The following is a 24,500-nucleotide window of genomic DNA, read 5'->3' on the forward strand; positions in this document are numbered from 1 at the left end:
TCTTGAGCTTGTCACTACAAAGCTTCAGAATCATATTTGTGGATTTTTTTTTTTTGCTTTGACAAACAAATTTGTTTTCTCATACTTCAGGGCACTGTATGTCAGAATCAAGAGGCTGTAATGGAAAGTCTTCTGTCAGGCCTGAGGAGACATCTTTTCCTCTTTTCAGCTTCTGTTTTTGTTTCCTTGTTAACCTTTGTGTTGCCTGACATCCGTCTTCCCTCATCTGATCTTCCTCAGTTTTTTTGTTTTATTTTATTATTTTTTATGTGTACCGTCAAATCAGATCTGACTGGTACAGGAGGAGATTGCCCTCTCCTTCTCCAGCAGAGCATCTGGTGGATTTGATTCTTCAGTCTTTTTTACAGTTGCATAGTATCCCATAGATATTCCCTACCCCCAGCTTTATATTGTTTGTCTCTCATTCTCTCTCTTTATTTTTAAATAAAATTTTTATTTTATACTGTTTTGCTTACAAAGTTCATATACATTGTTTTTCAACCAGATCTTTTCCATTTCCTTTACCCATCCTTTCCTCTACCCATCAAATTGTGCAGCTGTTTGATTACACACACACACACAGCCTGTCCTCTGCTCCAACCCTCTCTTGGATCCTCATACACGGTTTTTTAATTTTTATTTTTATTTGTGTGTGTGTGTGTGTGTAGCCTTGGTGGACTCGCCCCAGTCAGCCAGAGGTCCTGAGAGAGGCGGCGGTGACACACAATTTGCACATGCCCTGTAGCTGACTGAGGGGATTTGCTATGGCTAACAAGGGGGTGTGCTCAGGTGACCAAAAGTCACCACAATCCAGGAGGCAAAGAAACACAGGACACAGTCCTCATGTCCCAGTGACAGGGGCCTGGTCCTTCGGCATCAGTTCTAAACTAGGGGCCCTCAGGTCCAGGGGTGCTGACCCTCCCTGTGAAGGGAGTCTTGAGGCTCTGAGAGGACTGAGGGATGACCCTGCCCTGTCCCAGACATCTTTCCACCATGTTCATCTGCAGCATGGGAGGTGGACAGATCCCCAGCCTGGGGTCAGGACGAGTGGCAAAGACCTGGGGTACTGGGACAGTTAGGCTGCTCTGCCAGAAACAAGCCAGGAAAGGTTCTGGGAACAATGTGGGCTTTAGGACCGGGGACTCTGAGATCCTGAGGCCTGGCCTCACCACAGTCCACCTGTAGACAACTGGACACCTGACTACAGCTCTTGCCACTTTCTGACCAAGTCCCAAGACATGCTGGTAGGCTGGCATTTTTAAAAAAAATTAATTTTTTTTTGTGTGTGTGTACCATCAAATCAGATCTGACAGATACAGGAGGAGACTGTTCCTTCTTCTCCAGCCGAGCATCTGGTGGATTCAAATCATGTACTTCTGGGATTGCAGTGCAACTTCTTGCCACTAGGCCACCTAGGCTGTCATTTTTAGGAAACTGGGCTTTGTTTACCATTTTCTTTCCATTTTACCTGGCACCCAACTACTGTGTCCTAGTGAGAATGGTTAATAAGGACAGCCAGGCACCGTCTAGCTCTTTTGGTATTAGGCTGTATGGTTTGCATGTGGGCTTTTATTTAGTCTTGTAGACTAGTTTTGTTGAGCCTTTGATTTCCTTCATTTTCTCTTGCTCCATATCAATAGAGACCAATAAATAGCCCAGCTTTTAGAAACACAAACACTACTTGCAAATTAGGATGCAGAGTATTTATACCAGTTGAAGAAATTGTTCCTTTAGACTGTGGTCCCAAGCTTTTAAACCCTAAAACCCATCACAAGAATTGATGGTGTGTGTCTAGGAAGCCACTGTAATTGTGCTCCCACATGGTTTGTCATATGTAGTGATGTAACAGAAGTATGGGTGTACATGATTACACATAACCCTGTCTGTGCGTGTGCATTTCCTCACGGAGGCCTCTTTACACATGTGCACACCTTTAATGAAACGTAGAGGATCAGGGATGAGGGGTAACATTGGCTCTGAGACGGACCTGACTGCACTCCTTGAACGTGAATCAGGTGGTCAGGCTCAGGTCCTCTGTCTCTCATTCAGTAAAATGAGGAAGGAGGTTAGGCTGACTGGGATTCCGATGTGACCTGAAGGGCACAAGGACTCAGTCTAGAGACCCTCACACACTTCCTTCATCCCCGGCTGTTTCAGGTCTCGATCGTCCGCAGTACTACCATCACCCTGACTCCCAACCCAGAGACAGACGTGTCCCTGGTCTACCGCGGCTTCATCCATCCCCTGCTGCCAGGTGGACCTGGTGGGCCGGGAGCTGACGATGTGGCTGTGTGGGCACGTGCTCAGCGTCTTCATGTCTTGGCCCGGATGGCCCGTGGCCCTGACACCGAGAACATGGTGAGGGCGCCTGGGCATTGAGGAATGTCTGTGGTAGATGTGGGCATAGGGTGGTCTGGGGGTTGTTGCAGAGGGTGTTGAAGGGAAAATCGGAGGCTTCTTGTGGAAGGGAAAAGACCTTGGAGTCAAAATAGTGGGTTTTCAAGTGTGAACAGTTTGTGGGGAAGAAATCTGAAGACAGTGGGGAAGGTCTAAGTGACCTAGTTACCTTCTCCTAAGGAGGAAATGGGCTCCCGAGGGTCTGGGTCTGGGAGCATTCGGAGCTTCTTGGCGTGTAAGGGACTCGGAGGCCCATCTTTCCACAGGAGGAGGTGGGGCGTTGGGTGGCCCAGCAGGAGAAGGAGACAAGGCGGCTGCAGCGCCCAGGCTCTGCCCGCCTCTTCCCCTTGCCTGGGCGCGGCCACAAGTATGCAGTGGAGATCCGCGGCCAGCTCAATGGCTCCGTGGGCCCTGGGCACAGTGAGCTCACGCTGCTGTGGGACCGCACTGGTGTGCCAGGTGGCAGTGTGAGTGGCCTGGCCTTGGCTTCAATCCCTGGGCCTCTCTGAGCCCCCATAACCCTAATCCCAATTCCCTAGGCTCTCACTATAACCCCTGGACTCTTGACCTCTGAACCCTGAGCCCCACCTTTAACTTTCTTTTATGCCTGAATGAATTTTCTGGCCCTGCCCGTATCACTGACTCTCTCTCCCTATTGACCCTGGCCTCTGTCCCTTATTCTTTGGCCTCCGGTATCTAGTTGTTGTGTATGTCGCATCAGAACCAACCCATAGCTGACCCTGCAGTAGATTTTCACAGGCAGTAATCACAGGGAAGGAAACTACCCATCTTTCTTCCATGGAGCAACTAGTGGATTCTAACCCTGTACCTTTGGGTTGGCAGCATAGTTCCTTACCACTAAGCTACCAGAGCTCCATTCTTTGACCTTCAATCTCTATATAGATTTTCTCAAATCCTAATCCCTTTTAATCTATTGATCCTCTCAATTCTACTTTCTGTGTGCCTGCATTTTCAATCTTGTTTCAAACCCTTAACCAAAGTCTTTACCCCCAAAACCTAGCCCCCACCCCAAGCCTAAGCCCCAACCCCCTGTCAAATTGGGGTGTGGGCTCCTGGCCCTCATAGAAGCCCCATTCCCAGGAGATCTCCTTCTTCTTCCTGGAGCCCTATCGCTCGGCGGCCTGCACCTCCTACTCCTCCTGCCTGGGCTGCCTGGCAGACCAAGGCTGTGGCTGGTGCCTGGACAGCGCCACCTGTCACCTGCGCCAGGGCGGGGCCCACTGTGGCCATGACGGGGCCCTGCTGGTGCTGGTGCCCACCCTCTGCCCGCTCTGTGAGGAGCACCGCGACTGCCACGCCTGCACCCAGGTGACTACCTGACTGGGGAGGTAGAGCTCGGGACAGGCCGCAGAGTGGACAGACCAGAAAAAGAAAAGAGCCCCTCAGAGTTGGCTTGGGCGACTGAGGGACTCCAGGGGGTAGGGAGGCAGGGGGGCAGCAGAGGAGACAAACCTCTGGGAGTCAGGACTGCAAGGGCAGAAATCCCCCTTTTTTGGGGGGAGGTTAAATAGTAATGATAGATTTATTAGAAAGTTATATCCCTAAGAGGATGGCCATCCGTCCCTGAGAGGAGATATGGAGAGAAGGCACCCAGCCTCCCGTTCTTGATGGACTCAGCTGAGCCTGAGAGCAGATTTCTAGACTCCCTCCATGTCACCTCTGCTTTCTCCCTGGGGAGTCACTTCTTGTGAATGATGAGGGAGCCACCATGGCTTCAGACTCGCATCCCACAACTCAGCCATTGAGTCCTGAGGGTGAGAGGTTTCTCTCATTCCATCCTCCCCTTGGTCAGCAGAAGCCCCAAGTGATGTCTCATTGAGTCTAGTTGAGGCTTGTGCAGACTCCTGGACCAGTCACTGAGCTTGTGTGTTCGGAGTGGTGCCTTCTTGCCCTTGTATGGATCCCGAGGGTTAAGCTAGCCCCTCTGAGTCCCCAGAAACAGTGCTGCTGTTAGAAGGGGGTGGATGCTAGGTGGGTGGGAACCACAGCTATCTTTGTCTGGAATAGAATATCCAGAGAGGCTGGCAGTTTTGGGAGGGAGGTGGGCTCAGAGGAGGTAGTTTGTGGGAGGAAACTAGCCCCTCCTTCCCCGCCCCTCAGGACCCTTTCTGCGAGTGGCATCAGAGTACCAGCCGAAAAGGGGACGCGACATGCAGCCGACGGGGCCGGGGCCGGGGTGCTCTGAAGAGCCCAGAAGAGTGTCCCCCACTCTGCAGCCAGTGAGCCCAGTGGGGTGCAGGGAGCAGGTGAAGGTGGGAGTGTGGGCCTGGGCTTGCGTGACCCCTGCCCTCTGTCCTCCCAGGCGCCTGACCTGTGATGACTGCTTGGCCAACTCAAGCCAGTGCGCCTGGTGCCAGTCCACCCACACTTGCTTCTTGTTTGCTGCCTATCTGGCCCGGTACCCACATGGGGGCTGTCGTGGCTGGGATGACAGGTGTGGCCCGTGTGGGGAGCAGAAGGGGGCCCTCTGGGCTGGTGGAGAGGGGCGGCCATCAACAACCTGTGCCCCTGTAGCGTGCACTCGGAGCCACGGTGCCGGAGCTGCGACCGCTTCCTGACCTGCCGCGAGTGTCTGCAAAGCCATGAGTGTGGCTGGTGTGGCAACGAGGACAACCCGACACTGGGCCGGTGTGCAGCAGGCAGGGCTGGGCGGGCGGCGGGCGGACTGGGCAGGCAGGGCTGGGAGGGCCAGACCAGGTGGGTGGGTGGGCAGGGCTAGTGAGTGGTGGGCAGGGTTAGGAGGGCAGAGCCGGGTGGGTGGTGGGCAGGGGCAGCAGAAGGGTCTGGTGAACCATGAACAGGACCAGTCGGGCAGCAGGCAGGGCCGGGTGGGCGGGGATGGTGAGGGGCCAGCAGGGCCACTGAGCGACAGGTGAACAGGACCAGTCATGTGTTTAACTTCCTCTTCTTTATCTGCCCCTCACTTTCCTTCCCACACTCTCTTTCCTCACCCCCTCTTCTTTGCCTTCTCCCTGTCTCTGGTCACTCATTTCTTGTTGTCTTTCTGCCCCGTCTCTGTCTCCCTCTTTTCTGTACTCTTTGCTTTTTAATCTGCCTGAAACTTATCTTGGGGTTTGTCCCTCCTCCATTTCTTCTCCTCTCTGTTCCTCTTGCTCTGCTTATGTTTCTGTTTCTTGCTCTCTGCTTCACCGTGTCTGTCCATGTCTCTTGCTTCTTGATGCCCCCACTTCCTTCCCTCATCTTCCATCTGCCACTTCAGGTGCCTGCAGGGGGACTTCTCAGGACCCCTCGGTGGGGGTAACTGCTCCCTGTGGGTAGGGGAGGGCCTGGGACTGCCTGTGGCCCTTCCGGCCCGCTGGGCTTATGCCCGATGCCCAGATGTGGACGAGTGTCGCCTGGGCCTGGCTCGGTGCCACCCTCGGGCCACCTGCCTGAACACACCCCTCAGCTACGAGTGCCACTGCCAGCGGGGCTACCAGGGCGACGGCAGCACACATTGCAACCGCACGTGAGTGAGCAAGGTTGCCATGGCGATGGAGGGTGCCTGGAGCCAGAGGCGCATTGCAGTGGGTCCTAGGCTCCTACCGTGGACCAGTGCCTCCAGGTAGCCCAGTGGCTTTACCTTGCAGAGTAGTCACTAGGTCCTCATTAGAGTCACAGAGTGTTTGTGGAGACCAGCTCCTCAACACTAACTAGTTACCATGGAGATGGGTCATCCATTGACTGTGGGCTGTAGGGATCCGCATTGCCATGGAGATGGAGGCCAACTAAGTGAAAGGGGGATTCTCATAGAGAAAAGCTTACCTGAGGTGATGTGGGGTTACTACAGAGCCAGGAGATACCACACGTGAGGGGTTGGTTACCTTGGTGACAGGGCCGCCCATATAGTCTAAGACCCAGAAGACAGGCTTACATGGGGTCTTTTGGAGGCCCTAGGCCTGCCCAGCCCTCTCCCCAACAAAGCTCTGGACCCCCAGGTGCCTGGAGGACTGCGGGCATGGTGCGTGTAGTGGCCCCCCTGACTTCACTTGCGTGTGTGACCTGGGCTGGACATCTGATCTGCCACCACCCACACCTGCCCCAGGACCCCCAACCCCGCGCTGCTCCCGGGACTGCGGCTGTAACTTCCACAGCCACTGCCGCAAACAGGGGCCTGGTGTCTGTGATGAGTGCCAGGGTGAGACCCCCCACATCAGACACCCGCTCCTGGCCGTTTCTACCCTGACCTTACAGGGGGGATCCTTCTCTCTTCTTGGTGCCCCATTCTTCCCTTTTGAGGCGGGTTTCCCCAAACAGACCTCAGTACCACCTCTCTCTGGCTGGGCCTCATACCCCCTTCTTGGGATTTACTCTTTCTCCCCATCAGCTCCCTAGCTTCATCTCTTTAAAGCAGTCAGTTGCTTTAAGGTCTGGGCCCCTGCCTGCCCCTAACTCTGTGTCCCATCTTCTGGGGCCTCCACAGACTGGACATGGGGGGAACACTGTGAACGGTGCCGGCCTGGCAGCTTTGGCAATGCCACTGGCTCAGGCGGCTGCCGGCCCTGCCAGTGCAATGGGCATGGGGACCCACGCCGGGGCCACTGCGACAATCTCAGCGGGCTCTGCTTCTGCCAGGACCACACTGAGGGCGCCCACTGCCAGCTCTGCTCCCCCGGCTACTATGGGGACCCCCGGTGAGCCAGCCAGCCAGCCAGGGGAGGGCTGGGGTGGTCTTAGGGATGTGGAGTGGAGATACAGGCCTGTCTGATGCTCTCTCTCCTCTCTCCCCAGGGCTGGTGGCTCCTGCTTCCGGGAGTGTGGGGGTCGCGCCCTCCTTACCAACGTGTCCTCTGTGGCACTGGGCTCACGCCGAGTTGGGGGGCTGCTGCCTCCTGGTGGTGGGGCAACGAGAGCCTGGCCAGGCCTTTCTTATTGCGTGTGGGTTGTGTCAGCCACTGAAGTACTGCAGCCATGTGCACCTGGCACCCTGTGCCCACCATTAACCCTCACCTTCTCCCCTGACAGTAGCACCCCATGCACGGTAAGCTCCAAGGTTTAGCTTCACCCCAACACAAGCTGGGTCACCAGAAGACTCTGCCTCTCACTCCCCTGATTTTTGTCTTCCCATTCCCAACTCTGTTCCTCAGATCCCCAGTTCTTCTTGTCTAAACCCATAGACTTATCCACTTCTGAAATCACTTCCTATTATCTGGTCTCCAGTCCCCATTCTCCCTTCACTCCACTCCCTTTCCTGGACCAGACACTGTAATAGCATCACCTTGTGCCAACTCTGATTGATTGGTAATGGCTGACTGGAGCTATGTAATGAGGACACAGCTTAATTCAGAAAATCCTGATCGATTACCTGTGTCTGCTATGTATAAAGGTTTAGGCATGGCGGCCAGCATGCCACAGCTTGACAGTCCTGACCTAGATCCTTAAACAGCTCATTTTCCAGATCCAGATTGCTATCCTTCTGAAGTCCTCTGCCTCCCAGATCCTATGCACCTTTTTTTTGTCATCCTCATGGTTCCCTAATCTTTGACTCTGCAACCCTTCAGCTGAGCTACGTACTAGCCTTTGATGGATTCCCTCGCTTCCTGGACACTGGTGTCGTGCAGTCGGACCGTAGCCTCATTGCTGCTTTCTGTGGCCAGCGTCGGGACAGACCGCTGACTGTGCAGGCCCTGTCTGGTACGAGGGCCTGAGACCTCTTCATCCTGGTCTTTGCATTCCTTATCCCTGCACCTTTCTGCCTGAGGTGGGCCCCCAGACCTGGGTTCAAACCCAACTCTGCCACTTGCTGGGTAACACTGTGCCTGCTATTCTGGGTTTTCGTTTCTTCAATTTGGAGGGGAAAAGAGAGAGTTGTGCTGACTGGTTGCATCTCTGGAAAGTGGACCTGTAGCTGTGTTTTTGGGGCACAGAAATGTGATTGGTGTGAGGGATTTTTATTCCTGGTTTTAAGTTGGAATGATTTTGCCCCTCCAGGAACATTTGCAATTTCTGGAGCTCTGGAGGGCTAATGTGTAATGTGTCAGCCTGCTAACTAAAAGGTCACCAGTTTGATTCCCCCAGCCACTCTGTGGGAGAAAGATGGGCAGTCTTCTAAGGTAAAGGTTTACAGCCTCAGAGACCTACTGGAGGGTCACCAGGAATTGGAAGTGACTTCATAGTGGTGGATTTGGAGAGACATTTTGATTGTCGTTACTGACATCTACTTGGTGGAGATGAGGGGTACTGCTCGACAGTCTCCAGTGCTTGGGACAGCCCCCCACAATGTAGAATTACTGGAGCTGAAACACCAGCAGTGCTGAGAGATTGAGAGACTCTGCTTAGTTTGGCAGAATTATAGTAGAAATAATGTGTAGCTATGGAAGTTAAAGGGCCTATGTTTAGAGATTATTTTCTTATTATTATGAATCAGAATGGCCCCAAAGTTGCTAGAGAAAGGTCTAGATTGCATGGAACCCCAGGCTTCCTTGTTGTGTACTGTTGAGTTGGAACCACCTCATAGCTGACCCTCCCGCAGGTTTTCAGAGGCAGTAAGTTACATAGGAAGAGACCGCCCATCTTTCTCTTGTGGGTCAGCTGGTGGATTTGAACCATGTGCCCTTAGATAGGCAGTTTTTACTAGTTTTTAAGTTTTTACTACTAAGGCCTCCTTAGCGTGAGCAGTTCGGACTATGATGCCCTTGATTTCGCTTCCCTCAAAACATCCCCACAAATGTTTACTAAGTATTTGAGATGAGCCTGTGTGAAAAGTAGCTTTGGCGGCAGAGCAGGTTCCATGTTGGGCTATTGCCCTTGGAGTTGGTAGTTCAAAACTCACCACGTTCCATGGGAGAAGGATGAGGCCATTGCTGCTCTTAAGATGTATAGCTTCAAAAGCCTGAGTGGTGGTGTTGGGTGATGTCAAGTTCACTGTGGCTCATGGCAACTCTATGAACAACATCTGAACCTGTTGTGCATCATCCTCCGGTCTCTGATGTTTGTGAGCCCACTGTTACAGCGATGGGGCAGTCCATCTCGTTGAGAGCTGGCTTCCCTTGCACTGACCATCTCCTTTCCCAGCATGAGGTTTTCCCTAAGGACTGGCTCCTCTGGACTTGCCAAAGTGTATGAGGATCAGTCAAAATGGGCTCTGTGGGGGGCAGTGGGTTCCTGGTGGGCCAAGGGGATGGGCCCCAGGCCTCTGTGGAGTAGGAAAGCGCTTCTCTGTAGAGATGTGGTGTGACTGCGGAGGGCATCATGCATGGTAAAATAGAAGGTCTGAGAAAGAGAGGCAGCCTGTCAGCACAATGCATTACCCAGTGCCTGCAGCAGTGGGCTCCGAGCCAGCAGCTACCGTGAGGAAAGTGCAGGGCTAGGCAGGGTTTTGTTCTGTTGTTCAAAGGGGCGCTCTGGGTTGGAATCAGCTCAGCAGTGTGTGATGACAGCGGCAGATTTGATTGGAGGCCTGGTGGCAATCTGCAGGCAGAGGGAAGTGCAGATGCCCAGCTCCTCGAAGGTCTGGAGAGGCAGCTGAAGAGGGCCAGAGAGTGGGAGCTGGTGTGGTCGGAGGGTCTGCAGGGCCTTGGGGGTCCCAGAAGGAAACTTCAAAAATAAGACTTTGTTGAGGGGTAGTTTAAGTTTTTATTCTTTGCTGCCATTAAGGCAGCCTCAACACATGCACAATAAACTGAAGCACCACCTACACTATCCCATGATCCATTGTGGACTGGCCCACTGTAATAATGTTGTATTATTATTATTATTATTATAGTAATCAACTATCAGCTTATTTTTGGAAGTTGAATACCAGGCCTTTCTTTCTAGGCTGTCTGAGTCTGGATGCTCTGCTGAAACCTATCTAGCACCACGGCAACATTATTCCAAGGGATGCTGAGAAGTGACGGGAGTGAATCCTCTCACAGACTTTGACTTCCCGCCCCCTCCTTGTTTATGTATCATGTCATTAACCCCCCTCGGAGGCGTGGCCTTACCTGAGAGTGGTAGAGAATTGTCGGAGGATTTGGAGCTCAACAGTGACAGAACCAGATTTCTGTTTCAAGGGGTCACCCAGGCTCCTGTGAGGAGTTGGGGTGTAGGGGCCTGGGAAGAGATGTGCAGGTGTCATGACGTAAGATGGGAGGCCAGCTTGCATGGCAGCAGAGCCGGGGTAACGAGCAGTGAATGGACGGGAAGATGCAGGCTGTAAAATCGAAGGACTTTGATGGTTTGGCCAAGCGACAAGGCCCAAGGGAGGGCCGGTACTCCTGGCTGTGATGATAAATGGGGATATTTTGTTTCCTTGCCCAATTACACGGGCTTTTCCTGACAGCTGGAGAGCATCTGTGCCCGGAAGTCAGCTTCACTCCGCCTCTCCCCCACAGGGCTGCTGGTACTGCACTGGGAGGCCAATGGCTCCACGTCCTGGGGCTTCAACGCATCGGTGGGCTCTGCCCGCTGTGGCTCAGGGGGGCCTGGGAGCTGTCCTGTCCCCCAAGAGTGTGTGCCCCAGGATGGGGCTGCAGGTGCTGGGCTCTGCCGATGTCCCCATGGCTGGGCCGGTCCTCACTGCCGCATGGCCCTGTGTCCTGAGAACTGCAGTGCCCACAGTGGGGCAGGGACTTGCAACCAGGTACAGTGAACGGGGCAGCCAGGTTGGCTGGGTGTGGGGGTCAGTGCTCCTCTCAGTTACCCTGTTTTCCCCAGAGTCTGGGTGTGTGTATCTGTGCGGAGGGCTTTGGGGGCCCCGACTGTGCCACAAAGCTGGATGGTGGGCAGCTCGTCTGGGAGACCCTCATGGACAGCCGCCTGTCAGCTGTGAGTTGGGGCTGCCCACTCTCATGGGGACATGCCCCAGAACCCAACCCCGGGCCCTGTGCCCAGGCCTAGCACTTTGTCGTGACATTAGCCTGACACTTGACCTCCTCCTGCCCTAGGACACAGCTAGCCGCTTCCTGCACCGCCTGGGACACACCATGGTGGAAGGACCCGATGCCACACTCTGGATGTTTGGGGGCCTGGGCCTGCCCCAGGGGCTGCTGGGAAATCTATATAGGTGAGGATGACCCTGGGAAGTTAGGGTACCTGAATGAAAGAAAGTCTCAAGGAATGCTGGGATAGACATCTGTCACACAAGAAGCCCCTTAATGAATGCTGGGACGCTTTCCACCAGAGGCTTCCCCCAGGCTCTGTATTACTTAGGTGATGCTACCCCAGGCGGTGCTGAAATGACTCCTACAGAAAGGTCACCCCAAACAGATGCTGGGAAACCCATGTGTGGGGAATCACCCCGAGGATGCTGGGACACCTGTGAAAGAGGGTCACCTGAAGGGAAGCCTACTGGGAGCATTATTCTAAGGGACTAAGACGCCCGTATAATGAGACTGCTTTTGAAGTCTCCCTGTCTCGTGGTCTCAGATACTCAGTGAGTGAGCGGCGATGGACACAGATGCTGGCAGGCGCTGAGGATGGGGGCCCTGGCCCAGCCCCCCGCTCCTTCCATGCGGCTGCCTATGTTCCTGCTGGCCGAGGCGCCATGTACCTGCTGGGGGGGCTCACAGCTGGGGGTGTCACCCGAGACTTCTGGGTCCTCAACCTCACCACCCTTCAATGGCGACAGGAGAAGGTGAGTATCACCCCTCTGCATACACAGTTGGGCTGTGACGCTGGGTGGGCCACTGGGGCTCCTGCTAGCCTGACCCCCAGAGGTTCCAGCAGAAGTCCCAGAATTGAGTGTCACTGTTTCATCCTGGCAAGCCAGTACTGGGCCAGACCAGGACACAACCTGGAGCAGGACAGCCAGCCTCTCTCCCCATCACCAGCCACATGGGTGAGGGTAGAGGAGCAGGGGTTTCCCGGAGAGACAAGCTGTGTGACCAAAGAGCAGATAGAAGTAACAAGGCGTCTCCCTGCACCTGCCAGGACCCTGCTGGTCCAGTTCCTGGGATCTGACAGGTCCTGAGGGGCTCACTACCCCCCTCCTGGTGAGAGGACAGTGTGGGAAGCTTTGGGTCTCATGTCACTCTGCAAGTTGACCCCTGACCTCTACCTCCCGTAGGCCCCTCAGACCGTGGAGCTGCCAGCAGTCGCGGGTCACACCCTTACTGCCCGCAGAGGTCTCTCTCTGCTTCTAGTGGGCGGTTACTCCCCCGAAAATGGCTTCAATCAGCAGCTGCTCGAGTACCAACTGGCAACTGGCACCTGGGTGTCTGGAGCCCAGAGTGGGACACCCCCAACAGGTGAGCCTCTGGCCAAAGGGGTGCAGCTGCTGTGACCTCTTGCCCTTCCCGGGCTTTACAGAGGCTCTCTAGCCCCTCCTGCACTTTGTGGTCACTGCCCCTCCCGGATCCTCAGAGCACCATCTCTCCAGGTGTTTGCTTTCTCAGCTTCCACTCCTCATTCCAGGTGTTGTGTCCACTTCTTGCCTCAGTAGCATTGTCTGTCACCTCTAGGTTCTAAAGTCCCAGCCCTCTAGGTATTCTCTCCTTTTCATTGTGCCTTCTACATTCTTTGATCACCATCTCCTGGAACGTTCTGGTCACTCTGTCTCCTCCTAAGAGTCTATCAGAACTTCCTGACATTTCCTCCTTCTTCCCAGAATCTCTAATGATTATCCTCTCTGCTGAGGGGGTAGAGGGAGTTGAGGACTCCCAGGTCTCTGATCTGATGGGGTGATGAGGTCACTGCTGAGAATAGGAGCCCAGGCTGGGTGGAGCCATTCCTCATTGCTTGTCCTCCCATCTCTGGATCCCTCTGCTCCCAGGTCTCTATGGTCATTCAGCCATCTACCACGAAGCCACGGACTCGCTCTACGTATTTGGAGGCTTCCGCTTCCATGTGGAGCTGGCTGCCCCGTCCCCTGAGCTCTACTCCCTGCACTGTCCTGACCGCACCTGGAGTTTGCTGGCCCCTTCTCAGGGGGCAAAGGTCAGGAAACAATGTCTTGACAGATTGGATGTAGTGGGCAGGATGTAGTGGGCAGGACGGCCCTTTCCCAGTGCCCCAGGAACAGACTTGAGCCTGGGTTCCAGTCTGCTAAAATGAACCCCCCCCCCCTCTATCCCAGACTCAGAGAAAAGCCTGTCAGAGGCATGGATTCTAGTTTCAGCTCTGCCCTGACTCTTGGTATGACACTGGCAGGTCCCCTCCTCTTTCTGTCCTTGTCCATAATAGGTGAAACACATGGCACTGGTGCTCCCCGCTTTCCAAGTCCAAAGATGATATGTGGGAGACCGTGAACTCCCATGTGTGCTGGCTAGGGACAACATGTTTTCCATCCACACACATTTTTAAGCCTCAGGTGGCTGAACAGAGAGGGAGGTGGAACTGTCACCCACCCGGCTGTGCGGTGGGACTCCCAGGAGACCTGTGGACAGTTTGTCTCAGTGTTCTGTGCTGAGTGCCCCAGGGCAGCTCGAATGTGGAGGTTCTGGGACATAGGGAAGGCTTCCTGGAGGAGGTGAGATTTAAGGAAGGTGCAGCTTCGCTGGGCTGGACGAAGGGGTTGGGGAGATTGAGGAAGGAGTGTGAGGAGCCAAGGCCTGTGGGCCCTGACAGGACGACTTGGCCTGTATCTCCCCAACAGCCCCGCCCGCGACTTTTCCATGCCTCCGCCTTGCTGGGGGACACCATGGTGGTGCTGGGGGGGCGCTCGGACCCCGATGAGTTCAGCAGTGACGTTCTGCTCTACCAGGTCAACTGCAACGCCTGGCTCCTGCCCGACCTCACCCGTGAGTCCTCATAACTTCCCCAGGAAGACCCCATCCTGCATCCTCTTTCCCTAGAATTCACTCAGACCCCTCAGATCTACCAGAATCCCTGTCCCCTCCAAGTACTTCCGAACAGCTGTAGAGTGGAGACTTTGTAATTTTTTTCAGAGAAGTTAATGTTTTTTTTTTCTGATTATGAAAGTAAGAATATTGATTATACATGATCTGTGAAGTAGGAAGTAAAAACCCTGTTTTCTAGAGGCAGCCACATTATCCTGGGGATGGAGATGTTTCCTTCCAGTCTCTGCTGGTCATAGAACAGAGGCCTATTTATACTTACGTTGTTCTATGCTTCTGAGTGAGAACCAACTCACAGTTGATCCTCCAGGGTTTTCAGATGCTGTAAATCACGTGGGAGGAGACTACCCATCATCTGGAGGAGGAGTCAGTGGATCCAGCCTTGCCTGGGTTGGCAGCACCACTCCTTACCCACTGGCAGCCAGAGCTCTTGTATACACTCCTGACTGCTTTTTTATTTTGCTTAATGTTGTGAGCAGTTGCCTGTGGGTTACCAGGCCTGTCTTTGTTTTTCTGCCTGACCTTCGGTCTCTAATTCCTTTTCTCTCTGAATTTGTCTTGTTCGTTGCTCTGTTTTTTTCTGCCCCACTTCTTGCTCAGTTTTTCTTTCTCCCCTTTCCTTGGAGTCTAGCTCTGAGTCTCTTGTTCTGCTTGTCCCTGTCTTTCTTCTCTCTGTCCATCTGCATCTGTTTCTGCTTCCCTTTGACTCTTCTCCTCCCTTGGCATCCCTGTGGTCATCTGGACATTCTTGTATGCGTCCCTTCTCTGTGTCTCCTGATCTGTCTCTGGAAACCTGTCCTTTCCCCCCAGGCCCAGCCTCTGTGGGACCCCCAATGGAGGAGTCCGTGGCCCACGCTGTGGCGGCAGTAGGAAGCCGTCTTTACATCTCTGGGGGTTTTGGGGGTGTGGCCTTAGGGCGCCTGCTGGCCCTGACCCTGCCTCCCGACCCCTGCCGCCTGCTATCCTCACCTGAAGCTTGTAACCAGTCTGGGGCCTGTACCTGGTGCCATGGGGCCTGCTTGTCTGGAGACCAAGCCCACAGGTAACCTCACTGAGTGGGGCTTCTGGGCTGGGCCAGGAGCAGGCAACAGGACCCAGCACCTGCTCCCAGGTTGTTGGTCATTCAAGGCAAAGGCGGGCAGGAGGGGCTCTGGGTGGGAGCTCTGTTTGTGAGCTGGGGTGTCATCCCGACATGCTTCCTGGAGGAGCAGGGGACTGAACCAAGATCTGGGTCAGGGGGGTGGGGAAGAGACACTGGTGAGGTGTCCTCTGCTCAGAGAGGAGCTGGCTCTGTCCAGGTCCATAAGCCCCTTCCTTGTCTGTAGAGTGAGAGAGTTGGACTGGTGGAGCTGGTTGAGCTTTCCTTGGTTTAGTTCTAGCTCAGGTGACTGAACTGGCGAGGGCTCTTCATGGATTCTGTGCAGCCCTTCAGGCGTGCTGTGGTTCTTACCATGGCTCTGGGGACGGACCAGCCCACCCACAGGCTGATTCCTAGCTCCCTGAGGTGTTCTGTAACTACACAGTCAGTGCCACTTTCCCCAAACCTGACACATTCTGACACAGGTGCCTCCAGTGATTTGGGGTAAGGGGTATGGGTTTCCACTTTGGCCAGTGGACATCTCGAGAGGTTTGAGGAGGGCAGAGACAGGGGTTGTCCTGGGTAGGCCGATTCCCTGTGGCCACGGTGAGAGTCACAATGTTGAGAGGAGGAGGCAGGTGAGGAGAGTGGAATAAAGATGCCTGAACTGGCCTTCAGAAGTGGAGAGGAGAGGACAGTCTGAAATTTCAGGAGCCAGAAGGGCTCAGTAGCTGAAGGGGGTTAAGAGGCCATGTGTTGCCCAGCCTGTGATGGTCAGGGAGGAGCCGGTGGGAGGGCTATGCTGCGGTTAAGGAGGCCCCATGAGGAGGAGCATGTGCTGCCTGACTGGATGTGAGTGAGCCCAGGCCCTTCTCTGCAGGTTGGGCTGTGGGGCCCACCCCTGCTCCCCAATGCCTCGCTCCCCTGAGGAGTGTCGTCGGCTCCGGACCTGCAGCGAGTGCCTGGCCCGCCATCCCCGGACGCTGCAGCCTGGAGATGGAGAGGTGAGCTCCAGAGGTCACTGGGTGGCTGACAGAGGAGCAGGAGGACCTGCCACCAGTCTGTCCACCCTGGTGTCTCGAGAATCACCAGACTCTTCAATTATGACTGAGTGGGAAGAGCAGGGTCGGGAGGGATGTTAGGGACCTCAGAGGCCCCCACAGAACCTGTTATCTTGCTCCAGGCATCTGTCCCCCGCTGTAAGTGGTGTACCAACTGCCCTGAGGGTGCCTGCATTGGGCGCAATGGCTCCTGCACCTCAGAGAATGACTGTCGGATCAACCAGCGAGAGGTCTTCTGGGCAGGAAACTGTTCCGAGGCTGCGTGCGGGGCTGCAGACTGCGAGCAGTGCACGCGAGAGGGCAAGTGCATGTGGACGCGCCAGTTCAAGAGAACAGGTGACTGCCAAGCTCCTCAGATGCTAGGGGAGGGAGGGGCCCAGCATCCTGGGGACCTGGATCTTTTGATCTGTGCCAGGAGTACAGTGGGTCCTGGAGTTTTGGATCTGAGGGAGGAAGAGGCTGGGATCCCAGACTGGATCTCAGTCTTTGCCCACTACCCCTCCCTCAGGGGAGACGCGGCGCATCCTCTCAGTGCAGCCTACATATGACTGGACGTGCTTCAGCCACTCCCTGCTGAACGTGTCCCCAATGCCGGTGGAGTCATCGCCCCCACTCCCCTGCCCTACCCCTTGTCACCTCCTGCCCAACTGTACCTCCTGCCTGGACTCCAAGGGTGCGGATGGGGGCTGGCAGCACTGTGTATGGAGCAGCAGCCTCCAGCAGGTACTGCATCTGGGGTGGGCGGGTCCTCCTCTCTGCCCCCAGCACTAACCTTTCCTCCACTGCCTTCTGCTGCTGCTTCCCTCTTTCTTGCTCTAGTCTTCTAATCATGCCTTTCCTCTCCTCACATTTTACCTTCTCGCCTCCTAAAATCTCTTGTCAATCTTTCTTCCCTCCTGGCCTGTGGCTTTCCCCTTTTTGCCTTCTTTCCATGTTACCTCTCTAGACTACCCAGTCCCTGTACCTTTCCAGCTCTTGTTTATGGTCTTCTCTCTCCATCCTGTAACTCTTAAAACTATCCCCCCTCCACCTCCCAAACCTTTTCTTCTTCCTTCCTTCACCTCTTTCTGGTTTTGCTTTTGGAATCTTTTCTTTGGAAGAATTAGAAACTCACTCGAGCTGCTTTTATTGTGAGGAATTGGCATTTGGTGAGATCTGAGAATAAGAAATACTCCTGCTGTCCGCCTTGGACCACATGGACTCTAATATCAGCTCTTTGTCACGTGTCTCCATCCTCTGATTTCTTTCGGCTTCATCAACAAACATTGCCTTCAGTGGTAGCCCTTGACCCTGAGCTTATATGACTTTCTTTTTTTTTTTTTTAATGGGTGACCATTCAACCCTTTTTTTAATTTTTATTTTATTATTTTTGTGTGCGTGTACCGTCAAATCAGATCTGACTGGTACAGGAGGAGATTGCCCCTCCTTCCCCGGCAGAGTATTTATCTGGTGGATTCGAACCGTGCGCCTCTGGGATTGTAGTTGCGGCTCCTTGCCACTAGTTCACCAGAGCTCCCTGAACTTTCTAAATCCAGAAGTCGCAGTCGTCATCTCTGTGTTCATTGGGGCTTTCATATCATCAAGGAAAGACTCTGACTCAGCTCCTGAGGTCAGTGTCCGGCCTTGGATCGCAAAGATATGGCCAGGGAAAGGTTAGAGCACATGTTTCAAACCTGACTGTTCAGGTCCACCCTTTGTCTGTGACTCTGTGGTGATGTGATTTTTGTTGTGTTTTTTTTTAAAAGTAGGTTTTTGGTGAAAGCTTGCCCAGCTTTTTGGGCCCCATTTAGTAGTTTCTTGTACAGATTGTTCCATAACATTGGTTAGAGTCTTCACAATGTTGGAACGTCCTTATTATTTCTGTTCTGGTGCCATTTCCATGAATCTAGTTTCCCTGCACTCCCAGACAGTCGTATCTTTGTTTTAAAGCAATCATTGACCTTTTGGTCTCATACAGAGGATTTTTCAAAGGAATAGGGATAGAAAAGAAAAATAAGGAAGAAAGAAAGAAACAAAGGAATAGAGATGATTTTTGCAGAAGGGGCTTTGGTGTGGGCGCACACCCCTTGGCAGCCAACATATAGTCTTACATTTCCAGAAGCCTGTTCTCAGGTTGCCTCTGCCCAGCATGCTTTAGGCTGTCCCAGTGACAGATACAAAGACATTTATTTATCCAGCATGTTGGAAGACATTATAGAGGCCCCCCCCTGCTGTCATGAGTCAGAGTTCTGAATCTCTGATGCCGTCCCCCCCTCACCCCTGCCCCCCCACAGCCCGGATGTGCAGGAACTAATTGAAATCTGATCATTCTTTGTGTTTGTCCCTTTTGATCAGGATTCATCTTTTGATTCCTTGATCAAATGTTCAATAATAGTTCTGGCTTTTTTTTTTTAAAAAAGAAACAAAACAAAAACAACAAAAAACACCCAACACACCCCTACCATTCAGGCCAAACATGACACATGTGCAGGCGAAACCTGTTAGGATTGAGCTGTCAGATTTAACCAGCTGGTATGATTCTTTTTTATGACTTTAGTCTCAGAGCCAAGGGTGGGTAGCAAAGTACTATCTTCCCTGGCATTCGTGTTTCTTAGCTGAATACCTTACTTTCTTCCTTCTGTGCTTCCTTCAGCAGATTCTTTATTGAGAACCCACCTCATCCAGACACTTTGCTAGGCTTTGTACACAGGGTAACAGATAACCTAGATCTCACTTTCAGGATGCATTCATACATCTCTTCTAGGAAGTGGGAGATGCCATTTAGGGTGTTGGGCATCATCATACATAAAGGAGGGCAGAACAGACAGTACTATCCACGACGAGAGCCTATTCTCCCAGATTGCCCTGCTGTCTGCCAGTCGGTGCACTAAATTTAGAACTAGACATCCAGGCTGGCAGAGAATTTGACTCTGGCAGTAGCAAGTCTCAGCTCATTGCTGGCCCCAAACCTCCGTGGGCTCGGAGCTCCAGCCACAGCAATCAGGATTCTATTTCAGGATCTCATGGTTGCTCTGCTTTTTTTCCTAAGTGCTTTCAGACAGCCTGAATTAATCTCTTTCCTCTTATACTTTATTTAAGGCCCAAGCAGTAAATAAAATGCTCTTATCTGCCAGGCAAGTTCCCAAGAGTTGGGACCTCACTGTGCGTATTGTCTGGGTCCCTAGAATAATGAGCGGTGTGACTCATGAGTTATGGCACTGTCTCTTGCCAAGGCCTCTTCACCTTCCCAGCCTGGGAGAATCCTTGTTGCCCCAACAGCTAGGTCCATATTTTTCTAAGCATCTATGGCTTGCCTGATACTAGTTTCTGTCTTTCTCAGGGATTGTCTGGTTGTAAGAAACAGAAGTTTCTTTAGCTAATATGATACAGGGCGTTCTCCACACTTCCAGTGGTGCCTTCTGGAATACAAGAATTGGAAGGTCTCACAGGCGACTGGAAATAGTACCTAGACTGCTGTCTGTCCATCTGTTCACCTGGGAATGTTTTTCTCATTGATACTTCTCTCTGCATCTGCCCTTTCCTGCCCTCCACCTTTGTCTGTACTTAGCTCATTGTGCCTCGCATCCAGATAACCTCTGCAGCCTGGACCTACATGATGTTCTTTCTTTTCTTTCTATAGTTTTCTTTGTTGAAGTTATCCACCGTAAGCCAGTCAATATTTAGCTATTCCCAGATGTATAATTCCGTGACAATGCTTCCACTCTCTGAGGGTACAGATGCTAACTCTCCTTTTCTGAGTTACTGTTTTCCCTCTGGGAACATAAATGGCTGCGTCCCCTAAAGTTCCTGTCTAACCTTTCAAGTTATCAGCTTGACCCTATAGAGATCTTAAAAGGTTTTAATACTTAAGGAAGATATTCTTTTTTTTTTGCATAGTTTAAAAAAAATATTTATTGATTCAAGTGTCCCAGAAAAGTCTTTGAAATAAATCTCAGAAAGCCACTGTGCTCTGCTCTCCAGCATCGTGCTCTTCTAAGTACTTTCCCCACCAAAATGTAGTGAATTCTTGCATATTTTTATACTTAATCTTTATGTGATAGCTGTGATTCTCAAACACTTTTTAAAAATATCCATCCAAGTTGTCGGCGGACCATATGTAATGATTAGGAGAAGTGATGTGGCAGAGCCTTGTTCTAACACACCCTGACGGCCAAACAGGTGGATAAGCCATCCGGCTACAACAGAGGCCTTTGCTCAGATACAGGGGCTTTCCACAGAAGCTTTTACCACCACAGTGGGACTGCCAACACCTGACAGCAAGGGCGAACACAGGGGACCTTGCAGAGTCAGTTCTGCTCTTCAAAAGAATTCTATTCTCTTTGTCTTCATTGATTTCCTCTTTTTACTCCAGGCAGGCTTTCTTCACTAGTTAAGCTAAGCTGTTTGGTTGTGTTAGGAAGACTTCCAGACATAGGATCTTTTTTTTTTTTTTTTACTTTCAAGGGCCTCCCTTGCCCGACCCCTCAGTCTCCACTTGTAGTTATGAGAAGTAGGGGGGTAGCACAGGAGAACGTGGTGTGCCCAGCTGGTGCCTCCTTGCTCCACTTGCTTGTGGTTGGGGGTGAGAGCTTGGGGAAGAGGTGCAGTCTGGATGAGGTCCGGGATGTGCTGTTTGACTGTCTCTCCTTGCCGCTCTCCTGCCCCCTTTCTCCCCTCCCTATTGGTGTAGTGTCTCAGCCCTTCTTACCTGCCCCTGCGGTGTATGGCCGGAGGCTGTGGGCGTCTGCTCCGGGGCCCAGAGAGTTGCTCCCTGGGCTGTGCTCAGGCAACGCAGTGTGCCCAGTGCCTACGACGCCCTCAGTGTGGCTGGTGCGCCTGGGGGGGCCAGGATGGTGGTGGCCGCTGCCTGGAGGGTGGACTCAGTGGCCCTCGTGAAGGTGAGAGGGGTTGAGGTGGGTGGAGCATGCACTGGTACAGAGAGCAAGGGTGCCCAGAGGAAGTAGATGTGAGGACTCCGGGCGGTGGGGGTGGTTCCAGGACCCTTCAGGTGAATCCCTGTATCTCTGGTGCCAGGGCTGACGTGTGGGCGTTCTGGGGCCTCCTGGGCCTTCCTGGCCTGCCCCCCTGAAGATGAATGTGCAAATGGGCACCATGACTGCAACGAGACGCAGAATTGCCACGACCGCCCCCATGGTTATGAGTGCAGCTGCAAGACAGGCTACACCATGGACAAGTGAGCGCTGTGCTGGCCTGGACTGGGAGGGAGAGTGGGGCGGGGCCCGGGCCGGGGAGGGAGCTGGAGAGGGGCATGGCGCGGAGAGGGGCGGGGCCCGGAGGGGAGCTGGCAAGAAGGGCAGCCAGGCCACCCAAGGAGCAGTAGGATGAGAGAGCCAGTGTGTATATTGTTATGTTTTTTCAAAGCCAGAACTGACTTACAGCTGACCCTCCAGTAGGCTTTCAGTCAGTAAATCTCAAGGGAGGAAATTGCCCATCTTTCTTCCTTGGAGTGGCTGGTGGATTCAAACTGGGTACCTTTGAGTTGGCAGCACAACTCCTTACTGCTAAACCACCAGAACTTCTTGAGAGAGGGACTGTAGGGAGTGGTAAAGGACAAGAAAGATAGAGATCAACGCAGGAAAGCAGAAGGAATTCATGCCATGAGGAGGTGAGCTTGACCTGGAGCAGAAGGGGTATTAGTTTACTAGGGGACCCTGAGAGACCATGGAGTGTGAGATGGACTTCTGAAGGTGACAGTGATGGGTCAGACCAGGGATGTGTGACTGGTGGAAGAAGAGGGTTGTGGGTCAGACCTGGCCACCCCGAGGACTGTGGGCTCTACTCTGGGTATAGGAAGAACAACTAGGGTGAGGACCCCTGGACACCTGCCCTGACTCCTGTCCCTGCCCTGCAGTGTGACCGGGCTATGCCGCCCTGTGTGCGCCCAGGGCTGTGTCAATGGCTCATGCGTGGAGCCCGACCACTGCCGCTGCCACTTTGGATTTGTTGGTCGCAACTGCTCCACAGAGTGTCGCTGCAACCGCCACAGCGAGTGTGCTGGCGTTGGGGCACGTGACCACTGTCTACTCTGCCGCAACCACACCAAGGTGGGCCCCCCACTGCAGCCCCTTCCTGATCTCATGCACCTTGGTGCCTCTGATCCCAGCCTGCTGAGCCAGGGATGGGAAGGAGTGGCCAAGCTCCATCCCCAGGAGATGTGAGAAGACTGAGGATGCCATCTGAAGACAGGGGCACTGCCCTGGAATTAGGAGTGTCAGTGCTGAGCCAGGAAGTGTTCCTCTGTGGGAGGAGTTGGGGTAGTGAAGGGAAGGTCTTTCTGAGTTTGGAACTTTAAGCTGGGAAAAGTGTGCTTCCTGTCACTGGAGTATGCAAGTGAAGGTGGGGGCCGGTGCTCCTCAGACCAGGTGGCCGAGCTCCATAACTTCCTGTCCTGCCTTCAGCCTGCCCTTTCCCTGCCCTCATGTCTCTCCATGTGCCCCCATAACTCTGGGATTCTCTGACTCCTGTGTCCTGGGTCCATCCCTAGGGCAGCCACTGTGAGCAGTGCCTCCCACTGTTTGTGGGTTCAGCTTTGGGAGGTGGGACCTGCCGGCCCTGTCACGCCTTCTGTCGTGGCAACAGCCACGTCTGCGTCTCCAGGAAGGAGCTTGAAATGGCCAGGAGGGAGCCTGAGAAGTATTCTCTGGATCCAGAGGAGGTGAGAAGCTGGAGGCCAGACTCTTGGGTCTGAGGGAGGGGTAGGCTGGGGACCTGAACTCCTTGGTCTAAGGAAGGAGGAAGTCCCTGCCCATTTGTGATCACCTTGTCTTTTCTTGACCAGATTGAAAACTGGGTGGCAGAGGGCCCCAGTGAGGATGAGGCCGTGTGCGTAAACTGCCAGAATAACAGCTATGGGGACAAGTGTGAGAGCTGCCTCCATGGCTATTTCCTCCTGGACGGGAAGTGCACCAAGTGAGAAGGGATGGGGCCCTGGGACCCTCACTTTCCTCAATGGGAATCACTCCAACTTCTGCCCTCAGTCAGGAGGGGACAACATCCCCCAGGAACGCCCAGGCTGGGGTCAGGGGTGAGCAGAACTTGTATAGGAGATCTCTTACTTCAGAGGCCAGTGCTGGAACCCAGGCTGCAGAGCAGTTCAGACTAAGATGGGTGGGCAGAGCAGGAGAGGGAGCTGCTGAGGGCAGAGTCCTGAGGTGACCACCACACTCCATCCCCTGCGGCCAGTGTAACCTGGGTTCAAATCCTGACTCTGCCAATGAAACCTCTGTAACCTGGAACAAATGACTTCACCTCTGTGAGCCTCAGTGTCCCCTGAGCTGGTGGCAAAGGCTCTGGCTCCCAGATGTAGCATCTAGCTCAGGTCCCTGCAAGTGGTGGGAGCCCTGTAGCCCTATTCTACTTCCCTTTCTTCCAGATGCCAGTGTAATGGCCACGCAGACACATGTAATGAGCAGGACGGGACAGGCTGTCCTTGTCAGAACAACACAGAGACAGGCACATGCCAGGGCAGTTCCCCCAGTGACCGCCGGGACTGCTACAAGTACCAGGTATGGCTGGAAAAGCAAGCTTGGCCCCAGAGTCTCCCACCCCAGAGAGATCATCAGAGTTGGAGTAAGGTAGCTGACAGCCCCTACATATGACAGAATTTGGGTGTCTGTTGTCTTGAGACCAATGTCAGTTTGATAGATTGATTCTGAGTTTCAGTCCATTTGAGGTCCTGGACAGTGATCGTGGGACCCACAGGTTGCCCTTTGCCTTCAGGGAGCTCTCAGACTAGAGGTAAGCAGTTAGAGTCACAACTTGAAGTTTGCAAATTGCCAGAAAACTCATAGTAGCTTAAGCGATAAAGGCAAACCTCTTGCTCTCAGAACTGAGATCTAGAATTGCCTTTAGGCATAACTGGATCCAGGTGTTGACACTGATGAGATTTTCTCTCCCTGCACCTTGACTGTGCTTTCCTCCATGGTCATCTTTATTCTCAGACAAGTCCTTCCCAAATGGCAGGCAGCTCCTGTCTAATAGCTTGGGGCTGTCAGTTCTAACACCCAGGTTAAAATTCCTTTTTAGTTGAAGGTACCTTTTGTACAAAGGAGACTCAAGTACTGTCTTTACTAACTTGCTGGCTGCCTTGTTTTAGACTTGCCTCCTATGGAGGATATCTCTCATGTTCTCTCCTTGAAGCTTATCCCTGCCTACTCACCTAGCTTCCCTCTCCAGTTCCAGAAGAAAGAAGAAATCCCTTACTGTCTTCCTAGCCTGTTTGCAGAA

The 24,500-nt window shown here is 53.3% G+C and overlaps 1 protein-coding gene across 1 annotated transcript in view; it reads left to right on the plus strand.

Moving 5' to 3' along the window:
- MEGF8 (multiple EGF-like-domains 8) overlaps nucleotides 1–24,500 on the plus strand; it is a 51,594-nt gene that overhangs the window by 21,627 nt on the left and 5,467 nt on the right. Inside the window, exons 13-41 of the mRNA XM_006900960.1 lie at nucleotides 2,158–2,358; nucleotides 2,664–2,864; nucleotides 3,499–3,726; nucleotides 4,519–4,637; nucleotides 4,721–4,852; nucleotides 4,933–5,046; nucleotides 5,639–5,887; nucleotides 6,357–6,556; nucleotides 6,842–7,052; nucleotides 7,150–7,399; nucleotides 7,920–8,052; nucleotides 10,734–10,981; nucleotides 11,056–11,166; nucleotides 11,286–11,404; nucleotides 11,767–11,974; nucleotides 12,407–12,587; nucleotides 13,112–13,275; nucleotides 13,710–13,807; nucleotides 13,906–14,078; nucleotides 14,946–15,177; nucleotides 16,094–16,217; nucleotides 16,397–16,610; nucleotides 16,783–16,997; nucleotides 20,944–21,151; nucleotides 21,288–21,447; nucleotides 22,126–22,318; nucleotides 22,759–22,929; nucleotides 23,053–23,183; nucleotides 23,647–23,779. Coding sequence (XP_006901022.1) covers nucleotides 2,158–2,358; nucleotides 2,664–2,864; nucleotides 3,499–3,726; nucleotides 4,519–4,637; nucleotides 4,721–4,852; nucleotides 4,933–5,046; nucleotides 5,639–5,887; nucleotides 6,357–6,556; nucleotides 6,842–7,052; nucleotides 7,150–7,399; nucleotides 7,920–8,052; nucleotides 10,734–10,981; nucleotides 11,056–11,166; nucleotides 11,286–11,404; nucleotides 11,767–11,974; nucleotides 12,407–12,587; nucleotides 13,112–13,275; nucleotides 13,710–13,807; nucleotides 13,906–14,078; nucleotides 14,946–15,177; nucleotides 16,094–16,217; nucleotides 16,397–16,610; nucleotides 16,783–16,997; nucleotides 20,944–21,151; nucleotides 21,288–21,447; nucleotides 22,126–22,318; nucleotides 22,759–22,929; nucleotides 23,053–23,183; nucleotides 23,647–23,779 — 5,121 coding nt within the window. The remainder of the gene's footprint in view (nucleotides 1–2,157; nucleotides 2,359–2,663; nucleotides 2,865–3,498; nucleotides 3,727–4,518; nucleotides 4,638–4,720; nucleotides 4,853–4,932; nucleotides 5,047–5,638; nucleotides 5,888–6,356; nucleotides 6,557–6,841; nucleotides 7,053–7,149; nucleotides 7,400–7,919; nucleotides 8,053–10,733; nucleotides 10,982–11,055; nucleotides 11,167–11,285; nucleotides 11,405–11,766; nucleotides 11,975–12,406; nucleotides 12,588–13,111; nucleotides 13,276–13,709; nucleotides 13,808–13,905; nucleotides 14,079–14,945; nucleotides 15,178–16,093; nucleotides 16,218–16,396; nucleotides 16,611–16,782; nucleotides 16,998–20,943; nucleotides 21,152–21,287; nucleotides 21,448–22,125; nucleotides 22,319–22,758; nucleotides 22,930–23,052; nucleotides 23,184–23,646; nucleotides 23,780–24,500) is intronic.

The sequence above is a fragment of the Elephantulus edwardii genome, unplaced genomic scaffold (genome assembly GCF_000299155.1).
Source record: "Elephantulus edwardii isolate Elephantulus edwardi_28Jun2011 unplaced genomic scaffold, EleEdw1.0 scaffold00302, whole genome shotgun sequence".
Classification (NCBI taxonomy): Eukaryota; Metazoa; Chordata; class Mammalia; order Macroscelidea; family Macroscelididae; genus Elephantulus; species Elephantulus edwardii.